The sequence below is a fragment of the Ailuropoda melanoleuca genome, chromosome 3 (genome assembly GCF_002007445.2).
Source record: "Ailuropoda melanoleuca isolate Jingjing chromosome 3, ASM200744v2, whole genome shotgun sequence".
Lineage (NCBI taxonomy): Eukaryota > Metazoa > Chordata > Mammalia > Carnivora > Ursidae > Ailuropoda > Ailuropoda melanoleuca.
This window is the reverse complement of record NC_048220.1, coordinates 1,885,208-1,912,252: the sequence shown is the minus strand read 5'-3', so window position 1 is coordinate 1,912,252 and position 27,045 is coordinate 1,885,208. Positions and strand designations below refer to the sequence as shown.

Below are 27,045 nucleotides of genomic sequence, written 5' to 3'. Positions count from 1 at the left end.
TCAGCAGGGAGTCTGCTTTCCCTCTCCCTCTACCCCTCCCCCCTGCTCGTATATGCTCTAGAACAAATAAATACATCTTAAAAAAAAAAAAAAAGCAAAAAGCAGCGACCACGTTATCCACCCTCTGCACGTACCTCTGTCCCCTGCTGATGAAAGGCCATTTGCTGGCATCTGCAGGGTCTTCTGTCCTTGGAGAGGCAATATACCCTCTTCCAAACGTACTCCAGGAAGGGGAACACTAACTGGGATTCTACTGAAGAAAGGATCTGTCTTTTCTCCCTCCTTTTAAATATTTACATCACTATGGACTAAACATCTGCTTTACTTTACAGTAATGAACTGGTTTGAAGATTTTTGATAGACCTTATCAAATTGCCTTCAGAAATGATGTACAGATTTACACTCCCTTAGGTACTGCATGAGTCTGCCACCTTTCTACACCTACACCAACAGCAACGGTGTATAAGTAACAATTGCATTTGGTGAAAAAAAGATACCTAGTAATTGCTTTTATTTGAATTTTATTGCCAACAGAGTGGAGCCTCTTACATATATCGACTATTCATTTGTTCTTATCTTCCATCATTTTTCTATAGCATTGCACATTTTACCCGTGCTATCTCTGTATGTGATCTTTATTTCCTGAGGATATTACTACAAATGTAATAACTTATTTTTTTAAGATAGATTTATTTATTTATTTATTTATTTATTTATTTATTTATTTATTTATTTATTTCAGAGAGAGCACAAGCAGGAGGCAGAGGCAGGGAGAGGGAGAAGCAGACTCCTACTGAGCAGGGAGACTGATGTGGGGCTCGATCCCAGGACCCTGGGATCATGACCTGAGCTGAAGGCAGATGCTTATCTGACTGAGCCACCCAGGTGCCCCTAAATGTAATAATTTAGAATATATTTTCTCTATTGGCATCTTAACTTTGGTAATGAATGTCAATGTTAATTTTGTACAGCTGAACATACTGATGTGCCCCTCTTAAATTTGTGCTGTTGTAGAAAGTTCTTTTCCAAATAAAGACACTCAACATGCTTTCTTTGATTTTTGATAGGTTCAAATTTTTACATGTATTTCTTTTATTCTTCTGCAATATATTCCACTGTTTTCCAACATAAAATATTTTTTATGTTTCAATACTTAACCCCAAATTTCAGGAATTTATATAGGTAGAATTAAAATCACTGCGGAAATATATACATATATATTTATAAATGATGCAAACCACCGTTTTTTGGGGGGGCAGATTCCTATCTCACACTAGTTATAAAAATGGATTCTGTAAGGATATACTTGAATTAGGAAAATATTTTTATCAAGAAAATACAAACTCTACAAATCTAACCCTCTGGATAAATACAAGGCAGATTATCTATCCCTGGACAGTTTGCTAGTGTTAAAGTGAAGTAGATATGATAAAATATCCTTCATCATATTAATACCATACTTACATACTATTGCCCTTAGATTATAATCAACAGCATACAATTATAAAACGTGTTTACTATTCATGGAAGTTTTTTGACGTTTTTGGCTATATTTGACTTTCCTAACTAAGACTCAGCTATAACCCAAAGCAAGACTTTTATTTAAATAAAAAGGGGCCCATCATTGAAATAATTAACAGCATAATCTAGATATTTATAAGCATCTATAATTACCAATATAAATATTAATTTACGTTACACGTGGGGATCACAGAAGACAATAAAAAGATAACTGTAATGGAGATGGGGGGAAATACAAAAGCAAATTATTAGGGATTCAGGTCTCTATTTTCCAATACAAAACCAAGTGCTCCATGTACTCTATGTAATTAGCTGTAAACATCTCACAAACCAGTATCCCCAGGCTCCCCCTGCCATTGTGCGTCACCGGATATGGTACTCCCTGAAGCACTTGGCATGGACACCCTTCTGGCATTTCTCACAGCGGGTGTTGGTCTGTGAGTGGCAGAGGGCACACCGGGTCCTCTTGTCCTGGTGGACTATCCAGTGCCCGATCATGTCAAAGCGGCTCTCCGTCTCTAGCCGCCTGCTTCGCCTCCCCTGGGAGGACGTGTCGGCGTTGCTCTCCAGGTACACACAGGCCACATACCTCCGGAAGGCCAGGAGGTCCACCTGGGCATCGTGGCTGCAGATCGTGTGCAGCTGCCAGGCATTATTGAGGGCCGCATCGATGACATAGCCAATGAAGCTCGAGTACCACTTCATGCCCCGGATCTTCACCTTGTACTTGGCAATGTTCTGGTCCATCCGACTGATGCCCCCCACCTTCTCCTGGTACAGCTTCACCAGGGACGGCTGATGGACCTGGGTCCGCGTCTTGGCTGCTCCTGAATGATGGCTGGTGAGCCCCACGGGCTCTATGCCCACAGCATTGGAGCAGATGTTGACCACACTGCTGTCATGCCAGCGGCACACGATAATCTCCTCACTCTCATCAACTTTATAGTCAAATGAACCCCTCTTCATTTTCTTGAGTTCTTTGGGATCTTTGAGGGGACACCGCTCAGTCCTGTACTCACGAACAGTTCCTGTGGCCTTCACCCCCTTTTTCCTCAAAATGGACATGAGTTTGACACTTGTGAAAACCTTGTCAAAAAATATGTGGTATGGCAGACAGCCACGCTCCTGAAGCGCATCCACAAACTTGACCACCATACTGCCTCCCAGGTCCAGGCCCCTGTGGGATTTGGTGAAGAGCGTGCCCTGGGAGGGCTCGAACCACACCAGATAGCCCCTGCTGGTCGTCCCACACCAGATCTTGTAGCCCAGCCGCATGGGCTTCCCTGCAGATAGCTGCTTGGATCCCCGGTGCCCAAAGTACTCACACATGGACTCACCAAAGCTGTAGAACTCCTCCAAGGGCGCGTGCTTCTGGAAATTGCAATTCATCCGCACAATGAGAGGCCTGACTTTGGCAAACCGATCGCTTTCATCCAGCTCAGTGTTATCTGCAAAGTGCAGGTAGGAGAAGATCAGTTCGAACCTGTCCCTTCTAATCGCATCAGCCACAAGATGATGATGTGAATCAGGGGATGTTTCCCAAAACATTCTTCTCCTTGGATAGGATATATACCCACTTAAAATCAAAATGCCCAAAACACACTTTAATTCCTGGGCTGTGAGCCCCAGGTTGACATTTTTCTGCCAGGCATAACGATTGGTCTCACTGACAATGAAATTAATTGTTCCTTCATCAAAAAACAACTCGAAGAGGCCTACAGGACTCAGTTCCTGGCTTTTGAGGTCCTCCATGTGAGGGTCCGATGCAGTCCAAGGGCCAAAGTCGGGTCGGATGTCCCTTTTGGTCCAAACGCGCTGAGGTTCCACTGCTGCCTTCTGCCTCTTCACGGCCAGCTGCCGCTGCAGGCCGTCCTCCTCCTCCTCGGTGTCGGAGTCCTCAGGCACAACAGAGGCATGCAGGACACTGCCCGGCAGGTGGGAGCCTCGCGGGCCATCTTCGTCACCCGAGTCCTCATCAGTGAAGTCCCCTGAGGCATTGTCGGGTGGCGCAATGAAGATCTCCTCCCTGCTGTGGCTGGACTCCTCCTCCTCCAGTGCATTCAGAACCTCCAGCAGCTTCGGTGACTTTGGCTTTGAACCGGCACCTCTCCCAACAGTGGAGCTGCTGCAACGACAGGAAACAAGATGTGGACAGGCTGCACAGGAGACGGTGTGTCTGCAGAAAACCCTGTGAGAGGGCTGCCTGAGCAGAGGGCATGCCCCCTGCAGAGCACCTGAGCTTGAACAGCATCTCAGACCCAGCACCAGCAGGCCCAGGGCCAGCTAAGGGACTTTTTCAGACCAGCACAGATTATTCTTTCAAGTGCAGAAGTATTTTAAGGGGGGGGGGCATTCTAAAGAGACATTCCATTCTTCTTTCCCTCTTAAAGTGTTTTGAATAGAGGACTGCCTCTAGTCGTAAGTCCACATGCCACTGTCATCCCCAGGTAAGACTAACCACCACCAGGGAGCCTGGGCTGCTGACGTGACATCCACTCATGTCCTCTGATTCAGTGGCCCCAGCAGCTCTACTTTCACCCCTCAGTCTTCCCTGGGTCTTCCCCTGCCCTTATTAATTTAGCAATTGTAAGTTTCCTCTTTCCCAAGTTCTCGAACTCTCCCTACTTGAACTCTCACTACCCCTATTCAGGACCTGAACAGATTCAGACAGATTTTCAGATGGTTCCCTCAATATCAGACATCTTACTATACCCTAGCTGCAACTCAGAAGCCCAACAGACTCAGCAAACATGGAAACTCCTGCTAGCCTAACTCTCCCTGCACAGGTGGGCATGAACTGGATGACAAGAGACACTTCTATTTCATGAGCACCAACCGTGAGGAGGCACTTCCCAGGGACTGGCAGTGGGCACACTCCACTCCCGACCTGCACAGGAATTGTTCTAACGGGAGGAGGAAGAGGATGTTCAACAAACAAGGAGCTATGCAGGATGGCATCAGGTTGTGAAAGGGGCCATCCTGGATAAGGGACAGAGAATATAGCGAAAAGAGTAGGACTGGAGTTGCTATTTTAGATGGATGATGAATGAGTGAAGGCTCACAACGTGGGTGGCCTGAAAAAGAGAGTGAGGCTTGCAGACAACTAGGGACAGGGCATCCCAGGCACAGAGAAAGAACTGCAGGTACAAGGCCCTGAGCCCAAAGGGACTTGCTATCTGTAAACAGAAAGGAGGCTTCAGAGGTAATAGGAGGAGAGCAGAGCCCAGGCCACCAGGACCAGGGCCCCCAGGGCTCTAGAGGCCTCATGATGACACTCAGTTGTGTCCCTCTAGAGTGGGATGTGGGATGGAGCAGGGTCTGCTGCCCGGTGCCACTCCAGCCCAACCTCCTCATGAGAAGAATTTCAAACCAGAGGGAGGACACAGGCTTTACGACAGAGGTGATTTCTCTGCAGACCTGCCCCTGGACTTTGGAGTTCAGACGCATTAGAGACTCACTCCAACCTCACGTCCTGGACACTGACTCCATCAGCCTCTGTGCTAGAAGCTACGGCACAGGAGGTCTGACCTCAGAGGAAGTAGGGTATTTCTCATGCTCTGTGGGCCAGGAAGGGAGCCCAGCATCAAGGAGAGAAAACCTGAAGCTCTTCCCACGGACCTCAGACTGAGCAGTTCTCGGGGGACAGTAGCCATCTTCACAAGCCCCCCAGCCTCTCCTGGTTTGTAGCAGCAGATGCAGGCCGCCACAGCCAGGGCTTCCACCAGTCTCACCACCTAAGCTGCTGTTTGCACCCCTGCCTCCAAACACCCTCTGCACATGGCTGTTCAGACTCCTGGAGAAGGGGAGGAGGAGTTAAGATGAAGGAGTAGCAGGGGGATCCTGTGCTTTCCTCATCCCTCGAACACAGCTACATAAATATCAAATCATTCTGAACACCCAAGAAATCAACCTGAGAACTGAAACAACAAAGAGAACAACTGGAGGGAGAAAAGACGCTACACTGTGGAAGGTAGGAGGTGTGGAGACAGGATTCGGGAGAGGAAAGAATCGTGGGTGGTGGGGAGGAAACCCTGATCAGGGAGAGAGGAGTGAACGAGAGCACGTGAGAGTACATGCGGAGGGCACTGCACAAGAAAAACACTTCCCCAAAACCACTGAGGGAAGAAAACAAGAGGGGCTGATTATAGCACGTTTTTAGAAGCAGTGGAGCTCAAATTCTGAAGTTTTAGAAGCCCATGCCATCGCTAGGATGGAGCCCGGCCAGCAGAGAGGTGCCCCTGTGGAGGAGGACAGAAGCCCGGGAGCAGATGGCGTGGTCTGAGGATCCCTTGGGTCCCCCGGGAGAGACAGATGCTCTTTTTGGAGTGCATTTGGGAGAGGTGGCACTGCCTCTCCAGCGACAAAACAGCCATCACACACACTGAGCTGCCCGTTGTCACAGGAGCAGAGGCAGCTGCTGAGTACAGCTAACCTGGACATAGGCTTTTCCGCTGTGCTTTACCATGAACCCAAGCCCCTGCATATTCAGGTGACTGCCCTTCAGGGACAAAGTGGCACCAGCCACAGTTGGCTGGACACTCCCCCAGAGGATTAGTGCGGGCCCATGCTGCACTAGATCCCTAAAATTTGGAGTTTTGAAACCCAGCCAGCATGCATGAGATGAAACAGGAGCACTGCGCCACTGGATGGGCTAACAGCTCAGACACAGACAGGGTGAAGGTAGGGTCTGAGGGAAGCCGGGGACAAAATGAGGGGAGATTGTTTCTCTCTTCTGTGAGGGCTTCCAGGGAACAGAGGGTGGGGTGACGCATTTTTATCTGCCCCCACCCCCACCCCAGTCAGCACTGACGGACTTCAGTGAGCAGTACAGCACACACAGTGTAGGCTTGAGACACTTACGCCAAGCCCCACCCTCATAAGCTCTGCAGGTGCTTCTTCACTAGGGCAAGTGTGACAGAGAAAGAGCAGCAGCAGCTGGGCCTCTCCCCCAGAAAACCAGCACAGACCCCCCACAACCAAGTCTACCAACCATAGCGTGATACAAAACCAGCTCTAGTGGACACTGGTTCCAGCCTTTTTTTGTTTTTTAAAGATTTTATTTATTTATTTGGGTGGGGGGAGCACAAGCAGGGGGAGGGACAGAGGGAGAAGCAGACGCCCCGCTGAATGGGGAGCCTGACATGGGGCTTGATCCCAGAACCCTGAGATCATGACCTGAGCCGAAGGTAGATGCTTAACTGACTGAGCCACCCAGGCGCCCCTGGATTTAGCCTTTTTAACAAGGAGACCACAGCACACCTAGTTAAGACTCACCACACACTGGAACTGGTCAAGAGTCAAACACTCCTCGCTGAAGGTAGGATGAAACACTGCAGAGGACTGACCTGAGGTAAAAAGCAGCCAAAACACTGCAGCAGAGTGCACACACCAGAAATACTTCCTGAAGTGCCAGGCCCTGGTCAGTATATGACCTCTTCTTCTTTTCTTTTTCCCTGACCTCTTAATACAGTCATTACTCCCATGAGGAGGAAACAAAAAGGCTAACACACAGAAGACAGAGACTTAGGGAAAATACCAAGAGGGAAGAATTCATCCCAAAAGAAAGAACAAGAAAAGGTCACAGCCAGGGATCTACTCAAAACAGATCTAAGTAATATACCTGACCCAGATTTTAAAACAATAATCATAAGGATACTAGCTGAGCTTGAGAAAAGTATAGAAGATACCAGAGAATCCTGTACCACAGAGATAAGTCCTAAAAACTAGTCAGTCTGAAATAAAAAATGCTATAACCAAGGTGCAAAACTGATTGTATATAATGACCACAAGGATGGAAGAATCAGAAGAATGAATAAGTGATATAAAAAATAAAATTATGGAAAATAATGAAGTTGAAAAGAAGAGGAAAAAAAATATTAGATCACGAATGTAGACTTACGGAACTCATAAAGTGACATCATAAAGCATAACAACATTCATATCATAGGAGTCCCAGAAGAAGAGAGAGAAACAGGGCAAGAGGTTTACTTGAGGAAATTATAGCTGAAAAACCTCCCTCGTGTGGTGAAGAAAACAAACATCCAAATCCAAAACGCACAGAGAACTCAGACCAAAATCAACAAAAGCAAGGCAACACCCAGGTATATTGTACTAAAATTTGCAAAATATAGAGATAAGGAAAACATCCTGAGAGCAGCAAGGGAAACAAGTCCCTAAATTACAAGGAAACACAAATAAGATTAGCAGCAGATCTATCCACAGAAACTTAACAGGCCAGAAGAGAGATGTATGATATATTCAACGTGCTGAATGGGAAAAATATGCAGCCAAAAATACTTTATCCAGCAAGGCTATCATCATTCAGAATATTAGGAGAGATAAAGACTTTCTCAGACAAACAAAAACTAAAGGAGTTCATGACCACTAAATCAACCCTGCAAGAAATAAAAAGGGGGCACTCTGAGAGGGAAAGAAAGACCACAGGCAACAAAGACAGGATAGGAACAGAGAAAATCTACAGGAACAGTCACTTTACGAGTAACACAATGGCACTAAATTCATATCTATCAATACTCACTCTGAATGTAAACAAACTAAATGCTCCCATCAATAGACACAGGGTACCAGAATGGATAAAAAAAAACAAGATCCACCTCTATGCGGCCTACAAGAAACTCATTTTAGACCTAAAGATACTTGTAGATTGAAAGTGAGGGGAGGGAGATCAAAAAAAAAAAAAAAAAAAGAAAAAAAACAGAGTAGCCATACTTATATCAGACAAACTAGATTTTAAAGATTTTTTTTTTTTATTTATTCGACAGAGATAGAGACAGCCAGCGAGAGAGGGAACACAAGCAGGGGGAGTGGGAGAGGAAGAAGCAGGCTCACAGCAGAAGAGCCTGACATGGGGCTCGATCCCACAATGCTGGGATCACGCCCCGAGCCGAAGGCAGATGCTTAACCGCTGTGCCACCCAGGCGCCCCCAGACAAACTAGATTTTAAACTAAAGACTGCAACAAGAGATGAAGAAAGACACTGTGATATAATAAACGGGTCTATCCAACAAGAACATCTAACAATTGTATATATTTATGCCCCCAAAATTGGAGTAGCCAAATATAAAAACCAATTAATAACAAACTTAATTAAAGTCATCAATAATAATATAGTAATATTAGGGGACTTTAACACCCCACTTACAGCAATAGATCATCTAAGCAGAAAATCAACAAGGAAACAATGGCTTTAAATAATAAACTGGACCAGATGGACTTAACAGATATATTCAGAACATTTCATTCGAAAGCACCAGAATATACATTCTTTTTGAGTGCACATAGAACATCTCCAGAAGAGACCAGACACTGGGTCACAAATAAGGCCTCAAGAAATATAAAAAGACTGATATCATATCATGCATATTTTCTCACCACAACGCTATGAAACTTGAAGTCAACCACAAGAAAAAGTATGGAAAAACCACATAAACATGGAGGTTAAAGAACACCATACTAAAGAATGAATGGGTTAATTAGAAAATTAAAGAAGGAATAAAAAAAATACATGGAAGCAAATGAAAATGAAAATAGGACAGTCCAAAATTTTTGGCATGCAGCATAAGCAGTCCTAAGAGGGAACTATACTGCACACAGCCTTACCTCAAGAAGCAAGAAAAGTCTCAAATATACAACCTAACCTTACACCTAAAGGAGCTAGAAAACGAAAAGGAAGCAGAAGAAGTGAAATAATAAAGATGAGGGCAAAAATAAATGATATAAAAAAAGAAAAACCCAGTAGAACAGATAAGTGAAACTAGGAGCTCGTTCTTTGAAAGAATTAAGAATTAGTAAGATTGATAAACCCCTAGCCAGACTTACCAAAAAGAGAGAGAGAGAGAGAGAAAGGACCCAAATAAATAAAATCACAAATGCAAGAGGAGAGATCACAACCAATACCACAGAAGTACAATTATGAGAACATTATGAAAACTAATAAGCCAACAAACTGGGCAATCTGGAAGAAATGGATAAATTCCTAGAAACATATAAACTACCAAAAGTGAATCAGGAAGAAATAGAAAATGTGAACAGACCCATAACCAGCAAATAAATTAGTAATCAAAACTCTCCCAACAAATGAAAGTCAGGGCCAGATGGATTCTCAGGGAAATTCTACCAAACATTTAAGGAAGAGTTAATACCCATTCTTCTCAAATTGCTCCAAAAAATAAAAATGGAAGAAAACCTTCCAAACTCATTCTATCAGGCCAAGATTACCTTGATTCCAAAACCAGAGAAAAAGCCCAATGAGGACAATATCCCTGATGAACATAGATGCAAAAATTCTCAACAACATACTAGCAAACTGAATCCAACACTACACTAAAAGAATCATTCAGCATAATCAAGTGAGATTTATTCCTGGGCTACAAGGATTGTTTGACATCTGCAAATCAATTAACATGATACACCACATTAATGAAAGAAAGGTAAGAACCATATGATCCTCTCAATAGATGCAGAAAAAATATTTGAGAGAGTACATCATCCATGCTTGATGAAAATCCTCCACAAAGTCGGGATAGAGGGAACATACCTCAACATCATAAAGGCCGTGTATGAAAGACTCACAGCTGATATCATCCTCAATGGGAACAAACAGAGCTTTTCCTCCAGGGTCAGGAACAAAACAGGGATGTCCACTCTCACCACTGTTATTTAAAATAGTACCGGAGGTCCTAGCCTCAGCAGACAACAATAACAACAACAGGCACTCAAATCCACAAAGAAGTCAAACTTTCACTCTTTGCAAACAACACCCATAAGACTCCAGCAAAAAATTGCTAGAAGTGATACACAAATTCAGTAAAGTTGCAAGATACAAATTCAATGTAGAAATCTCTTGCATTTCTATACACCAATAATGAAGCAGCAGAAAGAGAAAAAGAATTGATCCCATTTACAATTACACCAAAACAATCAGATACCTAGGAATAAACCTAACCGAAGAGGTAAAAGATCTGTACTCTGAAAACTTTAGAACACTTATGAAAGAAATTGAGGAAGGGGGCGCCTGAGTGGCATGGTGGTTGGGCATCTGCCTTCGACTCAGGGCATGATCCCAGCGTTATGGGATTGAGCCCCATATCAGGCTCCTCCACTATGAGCCTGCTTTTTCCTCTCCCACTCCCCCTGCTTGTGTTCCCTCTCTCGCTGGCTGTCTCTATCTCTGTTGAATAAATAAATAAAATCTTTAAAAAAAAAAAAAAAGGAAATTGAGGAAGACACAAAGAAATGGGAAAACATTCTATGCTCACGGATTGGAAGAATAAATGTGAAAATGTCTACATTACCCAGAGCAAACTATACATTTAATGCAATCCCTAGCAAAATACTAGAGGTATTTTTCACAGAGCTAGAACAAACAACAAGAAGATTTGTACGGAACCTATGACCCCGAATAGCCAAAGGAATCTTGAAAAACAAAACCAAAGCTGGAGGCATCAAAATCCTGGACTTTAAACTATATTACAAAGGGGTAATCATCAAGACAGCATGGTATCAGCACAAAAACAGACACATTGATCTTTGGAACAGAATAGAGACCCAGAAATGGACGCAGCCCTATATGGTCAACTAATCTTTGACAAAGCAGGAAAGAATATCCAATGGAAAAAGGACAGTCTCTTCAACAAACGGTGCTGGGAAAGCTGGACAGCCACATGTGGAAGAATGAAACTGGACCACCTTCTTACACCATATACAAAAATAGACTCAAAATGGATAAAAGACCAAAATGTGAGACAGGAATCCATCAAAATCTTAGAGGAAAACATGGGCACCAATCTCTTTGAAGTTGCCTTATCAATTTCTTACTAGATACGTTGCCAGGGACAAGAGAAAGAAAAGCAAAAATAAACTATTGGGACTTCATCAAGATCAAAAGCTTTTGCACAGTGAAGGAAACAATCAACCAACTAAAAGGCAACCTACGAATGGGAGAAGATATCAACAAATGACATATCTGGGGCGCCTGGGTGGCACAGTGGTTGGGAGTCTGCCTTCGGCTCAGGGCGTGATCCCGGCGTTGTGGGATCGAGCCCCACATCAGGCTCCTCTGCTGGGGGCCTGCTTCTTCCTCTCCCATTCCCCCTGCTTGTGTTCCCTCTCTCGCTGGCTGTCTCTATCTCTGTCGAATAAATAAATAAAATCTTTAAAAAAAAATGACATATCTGATAAAGGGTTAGTATCCAAAATCTATAATGAACTTATCAAACTCAATACCCTAAAACCAAATAATCCAGTTAAGAAATGGGCAGAAGACATGAATAGACGTTCTTCCAAAGAAGGCATCCAGATGGCTGACAGACACATGAAAAGATGCTCAACAGCATTCATCATCAAGGAAATGCAAATCAAAATCATGAGATTCTACCTTGTATCTGTCATAATGGCTAAAAATAACAACACCAGGAACAACAGATGTTGGCGAGGAGGCAGAGAAAGGGGAACCCTCTTGCACTGCTGGTGGGAATGCAAATTGGTACAGCCTCTCTGGAAAACAGTATGGAGGTTCCTCAAAAGTGAAAAATTGAACTACCCTATAATCCAGCAATTGGACTACTAGGTATTTACCCAAAGGATACAAAAATACTGATTTGAAGGGGCACATGCACTCCAATGTTTATAGCAGCACTATCAACAATAGCAAAACTATGAAAAGAGTCCAGATGTCCATGGACTGATGAATGGATAAAGATGTAGTGTGCAATGGAATATTACTCAGCCTTCAAAACGAATGATAGCTTCTCATTTGCAGTGATGTGGATGGAACTAGACAGTATTATGTATGCTAAACCAAGTCAGTCAGTCAAAGAGAAATACCATATGATTTCACTCATATATGGCATTTAAGGAAAAAAACAACAGATGACTACAAGGGAAGGAACTAAAAAAAAATGAGGGGGAGGTATACCACAGGAGATTATTATAGAGAACAAACAGGCTTGCTGGAGGGGAGGTGGCCCAGGGACAGTCTATATGGGTAATGGGGTTTTGTTTTTTTTTTTTTTTTAAGATTTCACTTATCTATTCGACAGAGACAGAGACAGCCAGCGAGAGAGGGAACACAAGCAGGGAGTGGGAGAGGAAGAAGCAGGCTCATAGTGGAGGAGCCTGATGTGGGGCTCGATCCCATAACGCCGGATCACACCCTGAGCTGAAGGCAGACACTTAACCGCTGTGCAACCCAGGCACCCCTATATAGGTAATGGGTATTAAGGAGGGTACTTGTTGTGATGAGCACTGGGTGTTATAGGTAAGTGATGAATCACTAAATTCTAGTCCTGAACCAATATTACAGTGTATGTTAACTAGAAGTTAAATAAAAACTTGAAACAAACAAAGACTCATTGTGGCAAAGCTTTCAGGGACTAAGGCAGCCCAACAGCAACCATCTTGTGCATTAAAAGATGAGGAAGGGGTGCCTGAGTGGCGCAGTCAGTTAAGCGACCAACTGTTGGTTTTAGCTTGGTCCTGATCTCAGGGTCGTGAGATCGAGCCCTACATTGGGCTCTGTGCTCAGCCTGGAGTGTGTTCTCCCTCTCCCTCTGCCCCTCCCGCTAGGGCTAAAAGTGTCAAGGGCTTGGCCTTTCAAAAAGAGAGGAGTAAGTACTTGCATAAAACCTTTCATCAAACACATTTACCTTGAAGGTGAAGCCATGATGAACTGGGAACACAGAGTTGTCTGTATGTGCTGTCAAAGAATCTGTAAGACAACAGAAGATGATTTTTTAAAATCCTATCTTAATTAGCAAGGCAATAGGACCTTCTCCACCATTTAAGGGAAAAAACATCTCTAGCTTAAGGTTCACGAGCAACCAGAGTGGGATGGATTGAGTACACACAGGAGATGGTGTCTAGTCAACTGGCTAATCAGAGGGAAAAACAATGAGCTCTCTACCTCACACCAAAATATATTGTAGGGCAAAGTTTTTCACCATCAGAGCTGTTGGCATGTGGGCTGGATGAGTCTTTGCTGTAGGGGGCTGTCCTGTGTATTATGGGATGTTTAATAGCTTTTCAGACCTCTACCCACCAGATACCATTAGAACACGATCCCCTAACGGTGGAAATCAAAAATGTTTCTAGACATTGCCATGTGTCCCATGGGGGACAAAACTGCACCGGTTGACAACTATTATTCTGTATCAAGACTACCAACAAACCTATTGTAATAATGGAAATATTTTCTATCAATGCTGCCCAGTATGGCAGCCATGAGCCACATGTGGTTATTAAACATCTGATATATATGGCTAGTGTGACTGAGAAAGTGAATTTTTAATTTTATGTAATTTCAATTAATTTTAATGAAAATAGTGACATGTGCTTGGCCAGTGGGCACCATATTAGACAGTGAAGTCCTAGATGTATAAAGAACTATGAAACAACATTCTCTTAACAACCAACGGATCAAAGAAAAATTAAAGGGGAAATTGAAAAGTATCTTAAGGTGCACATGGGTGGCATTCAGACTCCTGATTTTGGCTCAGGTCATGATCTCAGGATCATGAGATTGAGCCCCACGTCAGGCTCTGCACTGAGTGTGGACCCTGCTTAAGATTCTCTCTCCCTTCCCCTCCACCCACTCGTGTGCTCTCTTTCGCAAATAAATAAGTAAATAAATAGTATCTTAAAACAAATGAAAAAGGAAACACAACATACCAAAACATTTAGGTTGCAGCAGAAGATTTCCAGGAGAGAAGCTTAGTATTATAAACACATACATAAAGAAAACAGAATGATCCCAAATAAAAAACTTAACTTTATACCTCAAGGTACTATAAAAAGAATAGATGAATGGATAAAGAAGAAGTGGTATATATATCCAATGGAATATTATTCAGCCATAAAAAAAGAATGAAATTTTGTCATTTGCAACAACATGGATGGAGCTAGAGTATTATGCTAAGTGAAACAAGTGAGTCAGAGAAAGACAAAGACCACATGATTTCATTCATATGTGTAATTTAAGAAACAAAAAATGAGCAACGGAAGAAAAAGAGAGAGAAACCAAGAAATGACTCTTAACTCTAGTGAACAAACTGATGGCTACTAAAAGGGAAGTGGGTGGAGAGATGGGTAAAATAGGGGATGGGGATTAAGGAGTGCACTTATGATGAGCACAGGGTAATGTATGGAATTGCTGAATCACTATATTGTACACCTGAAACTAATATACCACTGTATATTAACTATACTGGAATTTAAAATTAAATTAAAAATTTTTTAAAAGAATAACCTAAGCCCAAAGTTAGCAGCAGAAAAGAAAGCGGAGCAAAATAAGTAAAATAGAGAACAGAAAAATAATAGGTGAGATTAACAAAACTAAGAATTAGTTTTTTGAAAAGATGAACGAAACTGACAAATTTCTAGCCACAGTATCCAAGAAATAAAGAGAACCCAAATCAACAAAATTATAAATGAAAGAGGAGAAACTGTAACTGATACCACAGAAACAAAGGATCATAGGGGCTACTATGAATGATTATTGATTGTATGCCAACAAACTGGACAACCTAGAAAAAGTTGATAAATGCTCAGAAATACACAATCTACCAAGACTGAATCAGGAGAAACAGAAAATTTGAACAGTCCAATTACTAGTAGAAAGACAGAATCAGTAACACAAACTCTCCCAACCAAAAAAAAAAAAGCAAACAATAAAACAAAAACAAAAAGCAAAAACCCAACACCAAATGCACTCAACTGGTGAATTTTATGAAACATTTAAAGAATAATTAATGCCAGTTCTTCTCAAATTCATCCAAAAACAAAAAAACAAAAAAACAAAGAGAAGGAACACCCCAAACTCATAAGATGAACATTACCCCAATACCAAAGCCTGATAAGGACAAGACAAGGAAAGAATGGAATGTAAGGACAGTTCAAAAGACAAATACAGAGGAGGTGATGTCAGCAGATGGTGGAGCTCCAGGCCTCAATCCCCATGAAAATGCAAGTTAACAATATATGAACCTGAATACCTTTGTGAGAACTCTAGAGACCACTTGATGGTGTAGGACCCAGGCCAACAGAAAAATAGGATGGTATTCTATTTAAAAGGGTAGAAAAGGGGCACCTGGGTGGCACAGCGGTTAAGCGTCTGCCTTCAGCTCAGGGCGTGATCCCAGCATTATGGGATCGAGCCCCACATCAGGCTCCTCCGCTATGAGCCTGCTTCTTCCTCTCCCACTCCTCCTGCTTGTGTTCCCTCTCTCACTGGCTGTCTCTATCTCTATCGAATAAATAAATAAAATTTTTTAAAATAAATAAATAAATAAAAGAGTACAAAAGTTCATGGCAGTTTGTGCACAGATGGATCTCTCCCTTGTCAGATCAGGCACAACTAGGGTAAATACAGCGACTCCTCCCTTGGGATGGAAATCAGAGTAGACTATGAGTCCAACATTCTGGCTTGTCGGGGGGCCGTCTCAGGGACAGATTTCTGCCTCGTCAGACTTGGAGCACTGATGGGAATGACAGCAGTCTGGAGGTTACTGAAAATGTAGGCAGGTGTCACAGTATACCAGAGCTCTCGAAATTCTTCAGTTTTACACGAAGATGCCAGGGAGAGAGAAAGATTATACAATTCTGAGAAGAAATTAGGGACAAGCTGCTCATGGATATAGAGACAATTAAAAGTACACACTCAAGTCCAGAGAATGCATCACCAGAAAATGCTGGTGAGGTTCCAAACTTCTAGGTGGGCTGACTGCTGATGTATTCCCCTGGACAAAGCCAGTCCATAAAGACTGAGAGAGGGGGATGTTTTTTGTTTTGTTTTGTTTTTGAATGGCCAAATCTCAACAGATCATGAGCATACAGAGAAACTGGGAAACATGGTCCAATGATAGAAACAAAATAAAACTCCAGAAATGGATCCTAAGGAAAGGCAGACTGCGGAATTTCTTGAAGAATTCAAAATAATTTGTTAAAGATGTTCAATGAACTAAAAGAGAACACAGAGAGACACAATATCAGGAAATGCATGAACAAAATGAGAATACTGACAAAAAGATAGAAACCATAAAAAAGAAGCAAATAAATTCTGGAGCTGAAAAATACAATAACTGAGCCAGCATTATCCTGATACTGGAGCCAGACAAAGATACTAGAAGAAAACTAAAGACCCATACCCTTGATGAATATTGATCCTCAAGAAAATATTATCAGCAAAGTAAATTCAATAGTACATTGAAAGGGTTATATACCACAACAAAGTGGGATTTATTGCTGGAATGCAAGAATAGTTCAACATGAGGAAAAAAATCAACCAGTGTAATATACCGTGTCAACAGAATGAAAGGTAAAAGCCATATGTTCACATAAAATAATGCAGAAAAAAACATTTAACAAGATTCAACACTCTTTTATTATAAAAACTCTTAATAAAGTAGGAATAAAAGGAAACCAACTCAACATAACAAAGACCAAATATGGAAAAAAAAAATCACAGCTAACACACAAAATAGTGAAAGACCAAAAGCTTTTCCTCTAAAAACAGTATCAAGATAAAATTGCTTCCTCTGGCCTTTCTATAAACATAGTACTGTAAGTCTTAGCCAGAGCCATTAGGCAAGAAAGAAATAAAAGGCATCCAGACTGGAAAGAAGGAAGTAGAATTATCTGTTTGCAGATAACATGATCTTATATGTAGAAATCCTAAAGATTAAAAAAAAAAAAACAAGTTCAACAAAGTTGCAGAAATCAAAATCAAGACACCAAGAATCAGTTGCATTTCTATACATTAACAATGAACAATTTGAAGTGGAAATTAGGAACACAAGTCCATTTACCACAGCATTGAAAAGAATAAATATTTAGGAAGAATCCTAACCAAAGATGTGAAAGAACTGTACATTAAAAATGACAAAACATTAAGTAATTTTTTAAAAAACACACACACAAAAATAGAAAGATACCTTGCGTTCATGGATTGGTAGACTTAATATTGCTAAAAGCTCAATACTACCCAAAGTAATCTATGGATTCAATGCAATCTCTATCAAAATCCCAACAGGACTATTTTTTCCAGAAATAGAAAAACCCATTCTAAAATCATTTGGTATCAAAGTACCCCAAATAGCCAAAATAATTTTGGAAAGGAAGAACAAAGCATTTCAATACATATTACAAAGGTAAAGAAGTCGAAACAGTGGTATAAAGACAGATATAGAGACCAGTGAATTATAACAGAGCCAGAAATAAACCCTCGTGTATATGGTCAGGTAATCTTCAAAAAGGATGTAAAAACTACTCAATAGGGAAAGGACAGTCTCTTTAGCAAATGGTGTTGAAAAAACTGGGTATGTACGTGCAAAGGAAGAAAGGTGGGCTCTCACCTTACATCATATACAAAGATTAACTCAAAATGTATCAAAGACTTAAACATATAAAATTCTTCAAAGAAAACATAGGGAAAAGATTCACAGTATTGAATCTGGCAATGATTTCTTTCTTTTTCTTTTCTCTTCTTCCTTCCTCCTTTTCCTTCCCTCCCTCCCTCCCTTCCCCCCAAAAAAGTGACAGGTTTCAATACACCTCTTTCAGTGATTAATGATCAAGCAGACAAAATTACTGAGACTTGAACAGCAGAACTGACTTGCTGAGTCAATCCTAAATAAATAGCAGTGATGTGAACAAGACAGCAGAACAGAAGGTCCCCGTTTGTGGCTCCCTACACAGTGATTTTGGTGGCCAACCATGGAAAAAGAACTTTTGTAGGAGCTTTGGGATCCAGGTAGGAGGCTTCAAAACCTGGGTGAACCCCAAGACTAAGGAACGCTTCTCTGAAAAGACAGGCCAGCACTCTGCTGGCAAGCTCACCAAACGCGATCTGGCCTACAACCCAAAGTAGCCCCAACTCTCTAGGGACGCAGCTCCAGGCCCACTTGGCCCTACTGCAAACAGTGCCACGTGCAAAGAAGCTCAGGAAGAGCCACACTGCACACAGCCTAGTAACAGGACTGCCAGCCTGGGACCAGACTATGGACCCCCAAGGCAGCTCTAGCCCTGCCCTTAGTCCTGCTCACCCGGAAACCCAGCAATCCCCACCCATGCCTCTGGTATTAGCCCTGCCAACGTCAGTGTCGGCTATGGACCCTTAGGGAGCCCTGAGACTTGGTGTCAGCCTCTCTCTGTCAGTCTAGGGGAAGCCCAGGAAGCCAGGAGGAGACACACCTAAGACCCCAGTGGCAGACCTGCTCACCTCAGACCCAGCTGTGGACCTTGACAGAGAGCTGTGACCTGGCTCCAGCCCTGCTTGGAATGTGCTCCTAACGGGAGTCACGTCCACCTGGGGAACCAGCAGGAACCACCTCTGTCTGCAGAAGGTATTAACCATAAAGAAAATGATGGATAAATGACACCATGTTTAAACTAAGGATTTTTTGGTTCATCAGGAGAAACTCATAATATATATAAAAAGTTACCTGTAACAAATACAAGGGATTAGTATCTAGGAGATATAAAGAATTTAAGACATATAAAGAAATCACAGGAACAATTAAGAAAAACACAATTAACACAGCAGGGAAATGGGCAAAAGGATACCAGGAGGCACCTCTCAAAGGAAATACAAACAGCACACAAACATGAAAAGATAGTCAATCTCATTGCTATTTAGGAAATAAAAATTGTAACCACGATTGAGATGTCACTTCACATATACTAGATTGGCATATTTTTTTCTTAGTTTCAGAGGTAGAGTTTAGTGATTCGTCTGTTGCTGATTACATCACATGCCCTCCTTAATGTCCTTCATTCAGTTACCCCCACACCCCCACCCACCTCCCCTCCAGCAACCCTCAGTTTGTTTCCTAGACTCAAGAGTCTCTCCTGGTTTGTCTCCCTCTCTGATTTTTGTCTTATTTTATTTTCCCCTCCCTTCCCCTGTGATCCTGTTCTATTTCTTAAATTCCACATACGAGTGAAATCTTAAAAAATATTTGCCTTCCTCTGACGACTTCACCTAGGATAATACCCTCTAGCTCCATCCACATCATTGTAAATGGTAAGATTTCATTCTTTTTGATGGTTGAGTAATATACCTACATATATACAGGCACCTCTTCTTTTTTTTTTTTTTTAAATTATATTATGTTAGTCACCATACAGTACATCCCCGGATTCCGATGCAAAGTTCAATGCTTCATTAGTTGCGTATAACACCCAGTGCACCATGCAATACGTGCCCTCCTTACTACCCATACCAGTCTATCCCATTCCCCCACCCCCCTCCCCTCTGAAGTCTTCAGTTTGTTTCTCATAGTCCATAGTCTCTCATGTTTCATTCCCCCTTCTGATTACCCCCCTTTCTTNTCTATCTTTGGGGTAAATACCCAGTAACAGCACCTCTTCTTTATCCATTCATCTGTCGATGGACATCTGGGCTCTTTCCATAGTTTGGCTATTGTGGACATGGATGCTATAAACACTGGGGTGCAGATGCCCCTTTGAATCACTCAGTTTGTATCCTTCCGATAAATACGTAGTAGTGCAGTTGCTGGGGCATAGGGTAGCTCTAGTTTTCACGTTTTGAGGAACACCCATACTGTTTTCCGGAGTGGCTGCACCAGCTTGCATTCCAGATTGGCAAACATCTTAAAGACAGACATTATCAAGTACTGCAGAGGTCAGTGAGTAGTATTAGAAGCCCCATACTGCTGAAAGGAGTGTAAACAACGCATTAGTATCTCCCAAAGGTGGACACACCCAAGCCCACCCAGCAATCCGCCCCAGGTATTTAGGTCTTCTCAGCCTCAGCACCGGCACCTGGAGCTGAGCAATTCCTTAGTGTGTGGGAGGAGGTGGGGAGGCTCCTTAGCGGCACCGTGGGCCTCTACTGGTTAGTACAGCAGCTCCCCACTTGGCAGGTGTGACAATCAAAGGTGTCTCCCTGTCTCCTCCACACCTGTTTTTCCCTTCCCATGCCACCCCACCCTATTTGATGACCTGGGCTCTAGTGCAACTACCGTATCTATGCACCAGGAGACCAGGACAAGAATGCCCACTCCAATCCTATCTATTTACAGTAGCAGAAACCAGAGACAGCCCAGATGGCCATCACTGGAATGGGTGCAATAGAATACGACAGAGAAAGTGAACAAAGAACATCAGCCACATGCACCCCTGAATGAATTGCAAAAATACACGGAGCAAAACACCCCAGAAAGCCTGCTACATGCTTCATTTTACAAGGACCAAAAAGGTAAACAAAATTAATACATATTATAATATATATAAAGTATATAGAATATAAACTAATATAAATAAAACTAATATTATATATAAATATATATATAAACTAATATATTATATATATTATATATATAATCTGCAAACACATACATCCAGATGGTAAAACTATAAAGAAAAGCAAGGAAATGATGAAAAGGAACTTCAGGATAGTGGTTAACCTCTGGAGAGAAAAGATGCAATTGGAGCAGACACACAGAGGATTTCTAAGGTTTTAGTAAAAGGTTCTATTTCTTAAACTGAGTGGGATACTCAAAGTTGTTTCATCATTCCCATTCACACGCATTTTATCTACATTTTTGCACGCTCACACATGCACACACGAAGGCACTGGGATACCTGGGTACACGTGAGCAAATGCTACTGAGGTGGCCTGGTCAGCGTCCCTCAGGAGGACAGTGGTCTGCAGGGATGAGGGAGTGGCAGGCAGAAAGTGTTCGTCTGGGGTGTTCCAGAACACATGTATCGTGCACAGCGGGTGGAAGAAAACTAGAAAACAGTCATCTCCCCACTCCACGGTCTCATGAAAACATCTCCTTACAGAATCCTTACTTCTCCCAGCCCCGCCTGCCCACATCACAGCTTGTGCAACAGCGTCTCTCACCACCACACCTCCTCCTCTGCTCTTCTTGACGCTGCCTGTAGCGTCCCCTCAGCTTTTCAGAAAAGCTCACTGCCCAGCCAGCACACAAGATGCAGCATCCTGGAAACGAGTCTCCACGGGCCCTCAGGGAATCTGAGTACTGACTATGACCTCTGCGGGGCTCCCACCTCCCTTCCCTTCACCTCCCTTCCCTTCTGACCTTCCTGGGCACTCAGGCAGGCAGGCTGTAGACGCTATGTGTCTGAAGAGTGGGAGACAGACCTGGTCCTTCAAACCCTCTCCCCACTTCCCATTCACAAGTCAGCGGCCTGGTAAGAATGTAGACGACAGAGCCACCAGTGGTGAGCTCTGTGACTATAGGCAAGTCACTGACCTTGTCTGGCCCTCGTGTCACCTATAAAACGGGATCTTTGAGGTACCAATCCCGGTAGGGTTGCTGTCCTGTGAAGCACACACAACAGGCCCAAGCATTAGCTATCACTTCAGATCCCCAACCCCTCACCCACAATTCTCACCAGTCAAAAATGCTGGGAAAACTGAACATGTCTTCAAAATTTAGCAACAAACTCTAGCAGCAAAATCTAAAATGATGGGAGGCTCTTTCCAATGTCTATTTCTATTACTAACTGTAGATATCCATATATTTTGCTGCAGGAATTCTGTGTTTGATTAGAGGTGCTTTAGTATGACTTTGGTAAAATTCAAACATGTCTGGCCCTGATTTGGGGTCAGAGAGTGTGACCCATGCTACCATTTCAGCCACGCCCACCTCAGCAGCTCAACTCATCACCTTTTTCTCCGTTGTGCCCCAGTTGGTCCTCCTCCATTCACCAGCACTCAGTGACAGCCCCCACCCACTCACTGTGACACGTGCCCATCCTCACACCCTGCTAAGAACCTCCCCAGGTCACAATTGCATGGATACTGGAATTAGGTCAAGGCCACCCACCAGCCCCTGCCTGGGCTTGCAGGGCAACGTCCTTCTCCAAGTCAAGGTTCCTGGCCTATGGCTTTCACCTTGATTACTGCACGACGACCTCACCATGTGGCCCATGGCCAGGCAGTTGCAGAATTTATTTACCTTTATGTCCCCAGAAGCCAGCACAGCTCCTGGCAGGCACCCAGCAAATACTTACTGAACCGAACAACTCACACCACAGAGCAAACGGCCGTAGTTCAGGGAACCCCATCCACCTCCTCCTCCCCAGGCCTTCATTTCCATTTCACCTACTAACTTTGAGTCAGCTATTTAGACTAGAACTAGGAACGCCCGATATGTGATTGACCCTAACCAAAATATATTCGTGAAGAGTCTCTGAAACCATGCACAGGAAGTGGAGAGTAGGAGAGAGTCTGTCCACGGAGTCAGTTAATGCAGTGGATTCAACCAGGACGGGAAGGGAAGCTAAGCAGGAAGGGCAGCAAAAGCCACTTCTCCCTTTCGATGCCCTCTCGAGGTTCTCCATCCCCTCCGTGTGGCTCCCTCTTGCCCTGCCTGACAGCACCCACAGAGAAATGGAACGAGGGTATGCAGTGGCCCTTTATGCTAAGCGAATTCCCAGCAACGATGTTCACATAGAGGCTGCTGAGCAACCATACGAAGTACCCCATCACTTCCTCATTCATCTGGCCAACATCACAAGTGTCTACCAGGGGCTAAGCATGTATGTATAAAACTGCCACTTTAATAGGCTACCCAGGAGAGAAGGCGGTAGAGATCAGGGTCTGCAAAACAGGACCTGGACCTCGTTAGGGAGGTCACAGAACACTGCCCTAAGGAAAGGATGACTAGATGAAGATCTGCAAGAAGAGTAAGAATTCCCTGAGTACACAGGGAACAGAATCCTTGGAGGGGGAACAGCAAACAAGGAAAACCGTAAAGCCAGTCAGAGCAGAGCAGGGAACCTGTAGGAGAGGGTACAAGAGGCTGGACTAGCCATTTCAGGGCCTTGAGGGCACCATTAAGAAGGCTTACCTTTGCCCTACAGCACAAGGAAATTTATTTATTTTTGCATCTTTAATTTTAAGTTTTTATTTTAATTCTAGTTAATATACAGTGTTATGTGAGTTTCACATATACAATAGAGTGATTCAATAATTCCGTATATCACCTGATGCTCATTACAAGTGTTCTCCTTAATCCCCATCACCTATTTAACCCATGCCCCCACCTTGTCCCCTCTGGTAACCATCACTTTGTTTTCTATAGTTTATGTTCTGTATCTTAATTTGTCTCTCTCTCTCTTTTATTTTAGTAAAGGAAATTTTAAAAATTTACAGGCTGAGTATGACACAATCAATTGTACATTTTAATAAGCTTAGTCTGACTGTGGTGTGGACAACTGAGTGAGGGCACCAAAGCAAGCACAGGGAGACGAAAGGCAGGGTGGTGGTTCCCATGGAGAAAAGCGGGCCAGCCCAGGGAGGAGTCGAAAAGGAAACCAAGTCTGGATCGACTGGGGGTAAGGAAAGAGCTCATCAGGGTGGCCTTGCCCAGCATGGCTGAGTGGCTAGGGCAGGGTGGTACCATTCACAGAATCTGGGGGCACTAGAACAGGACCAGATGTGAGTTCAAGCTGAGATATGCCCATATTGAGGCAGAAATGCTTTTGAGATAGCCCTATCGTGTACGCCACAGGTTATGTTAAGTCTGGAACAGAGAAATGGCCTGGGCTAAAATCATAAACGAGTGAGTTTTCTGAGGATTTGTGGTATGCTCAAAACCACAAGAATTCTTGAAGCCACAAGAGCTCACCCAGGGAAAATGCCCAGACTGAAAGAGAAGAGGGCCAAGGACGGCATCTTCAGACATATCAGGACAGAAGAAAGTAGGCCTGAGAAGTAGGAGGAGAACCAGGATAGGCTGATGGGCTAGCATTAGGTGGGTCAAGGTACAGAGGGTGAACACCAGTGCCAAAGCTGCCCGGAGGCCCTGCTGGACATTATTGGGCCTGGCACGGAGGAAGAAAAGACCCTTTGATTTGAGACCTATTGCTTCCAAGGACACTCTGAAGGGTCTTGGGGGGGATAAAAGGGCCTCCACTGTTTAAAATGTAAATTTTTCCAATGAGATAAGACAATTACATCCAACTAAATCCTGACTTGGGTCCTATACCACAGAAAGGAAATGGGTGAGAGGCGCAGGCCAATCTGAATAAAATCTGTAGATGTTAGTGCCCTAGTTTTCCTGTTCTGTTAAATTAGATGTTAACATTTGGGGAGTCTAAGTGAATAAAATGTGAGAATACTTTGTCCTAGTTTCTAAACTTTTTTTTTTAAATTCTGAAATTATTTCAAAAAGAAATTTTTAAAAAAATAACACATTTTATAGATGTAAATGCCTCAAAGTTGAGCCACGTGCAAAACGGCTCCGGAGACGCCTTTGTGAGACAGCAGCCCCCTCCCCTCCTCTCCCCATCGCATCATCAAACGGAAAAAGGGGAGAGGAAAACGAAAGACACTCCGCAATCACAGAAGCGGGCAGAAGCGGCAGAAATGCCAGACATGCCCTGCAACCAGCACGTTGCCGAGCCGCCCCTTCCCTGAGGGTGCTTGGCACGAGCTCTGCACCCCACCAGGCCCCACCGCAGCCCCGGCTCCGCCCAAAGGTCCCGGCCAGGGGTTCCCCGCGCATCCTGCGTCAGAGCACCCTGGCTGCCCGAAGGTTTTCGGGTCACCCGGGCTGAGTCCCCGCCTCGCAGCGGGAGCCTCCGTTTGGCCCCAGCAGCTCTGCGCGCAGCAGCCTATTGTCCCCGCACCAGTCCCTCCCGCCCATCCTCCGCGCGCGGCACCGAGAGCCAATGCCTTGGGCACCGTTGAGAAAACGCAACGCCAGGCCCTGCCTCTCACATACCCAAACCAGGGCAGGTCAGCGACTACCGGGGGCGGGCGCCTACCTGCGCGCTGGACGGCCTAAGTCTCGTAGAGCTGCCCAGGACCCAGCAGGCTACAACGAACCTGGAGCGCCCGGCCGCGCCAGCCTGGGGCGTCGCGGCCGCGCAACGTCCGGCACGAGAGCGCTCGCAGCGCCGGGGTTCGCCTTCTGCGTCCCGCCCCGACCACGCCCCTGACCACGCCCCCGACCCGAGCAACCACAGAGAGGCCGGGGCCTCCGCGGAGCCTAGAGGGAACTGGAAAATACCTCCGGGGGCTGGTCAGAGTGGCTGAAGCGTCGGCCGAATTGCCGGCCAGCTCCGCTCTCCCTGCTCACTCCCATGTTCGCTTAGACAACGTCTGTTGCTCCTACTCACAAAGGCACGAAGCCTTTTTTCTCTCTGGGATCGTGGTTCTGGAAACGGAAGGATTTAGGGGGTCTCTAGAAAAGACAGTCTTCGCTTTCCCAACATAAGTCGTTCAAGGGCCCCCCCCCCGCCATCTTGCGAAAGAATGTTAAGAACCAACAGCCGCTCCCAGGCCAGAAGAGACATAACCGTGTAAGGCACACTGATCAGGGGTAGAACTCCCAGGGCTGACTCAGAAGTGAAGACTGACCTGACACACGTACTTGAGTTACCTGTGCAGGATCTAAGCCTCTTTGAGCACCCAGATACAGGACCAAAGGGAGCCGCAGAATTGAAGGTGCTGACTGCGGCCGGCCATTGAGTTTGACCTGGACCTGGTTAACTCAGAATAATTTTCACCCCATTGCCGTGGTGGATTCCCCATTGTGCAAACCCCTTCATGAAGATGTTTGCTCCCTTAGCTTAAAACTTCCCCAGTTTTGGTGTTCAAAGGAGGAGACGCTGTTTTGGGAGATACCCGGTTTTCTCCCTGTTGCAAGTAAAACCCTTCTTTTCCTAGTCTTTGGGTTGGTTGTGTCTTTTGGCTCCACACCCACCAAAAAGTGACCCCAGTTTTGGGTAACAGTTTTCCAGTGATGCCCCAGCCCAACAGCTGCTTACCCTGGGAACTTGATACGTGAATCCTGGAGCTCTGTCCAGTGAGAAACTGAGGGCAGGCCCATCAATCCATGCCTTACGTCCCTTGAGGTGATCTTGATGTGAACTAGGTTTTGAAAACTACTCTTCTGTGACAAGATTTCTTTTTGTTTTTTTAAGATTTTATTTATTTATTTGACAGAGACACAGCCAGTGAGAGAGGGAACACAGGCGGAGCGGGAGAGGGAGAGGAAGAAGCAGGCTCCCAGCGGAGGAGTCTGATGTGGGCCTCAATCCCAGGACTCTGGGATTGCGCCCTGAGCCAAAGGCAGACGCTTAAGGACTGAGCCACCCAGGCGCCCCTGTGACAAGATTTCTTAACCTTCACAGTCAAGACATTTGGGCCTGCGTAATTCTTTGTTGTGGGGGCCTGTCCTGTGCATTAGGGGTAACTTCACTAGATAAAATACATGGTGACCAGTTAAATTTGATTCTCAGGTGAACAACAGTGTTAATTTAAGATTCATATTTAAGAGTTCTGTATTTTATTTGGAGACACTACCCCATGTGTATTTTTATTTGCTAAATCTGGCAATTTTGGTTGTAGGATATTTGAACATAACTAGCCTCTACCTACTAGGTGTCAGTAGCACTGCACCCTGGTCCCTCAAGTTATAACAACTAAAAATGTCTCCAGTGTCCTCAGTGTTAAATAAAAAATTCAATGAATAAATTTTAAAGATCTAATTGGCTTTATTAAGT

At 44.1% G+C, this 27,045-nt stretch overlaps 1 protein-coding gene and 1 pseudogene across 4 annotated transcripts; one reads left to right on the top strand and one right to left on the bottom strand.

Annotated features, from left to right (window-relative positions):
• Positions 1 to 848: 848 nt before the first annotated feature.
• On the bottom strand, positions 849 to 25,444 carry PGBD2 (piggyBac transposable element derived 2). Of its 4 annotated transcripts, none has more exons than XM_034655790.1 (4): positions 25,303 to 25,444; positions 18,755 to 18,869; positions 13,188 to 13,249; positions 849 to 3,643 (listed from the first exon to the last, which is right to left on the bottom strand). In XM_034655790.1, exons 3-4 carry the CDS (start codon positions 13,202 to 13,204, stop codon positions 1,885 to 1,887), a joined length of 1,776 nt encoding a protein of 591 aa, XP_034511681.1. In that variant the 5' UTR covers positions 13,205 to 13,249; positions 18,755 to 18,869; positions 25,303 to 25,444; the 3' UTR covers positions 849 to 1,884. The 4 variants fall into 4 exon arrangements, with proteins under 4 accessions (XP_034511681.1, XP_011215729.1, XP_034511680.1 ...); XM_034655789.1 differs by having other exon boundaries at positions 850 to 3,646; XM_011217427.3 differs by lacking the exon at positions 18,755 to 18,869.
• Positions 24,171 to 27,045, top strand: part of LOC100480359 — a 40,494-nt pseudogene continuing 37,619 nt past the window's right edge.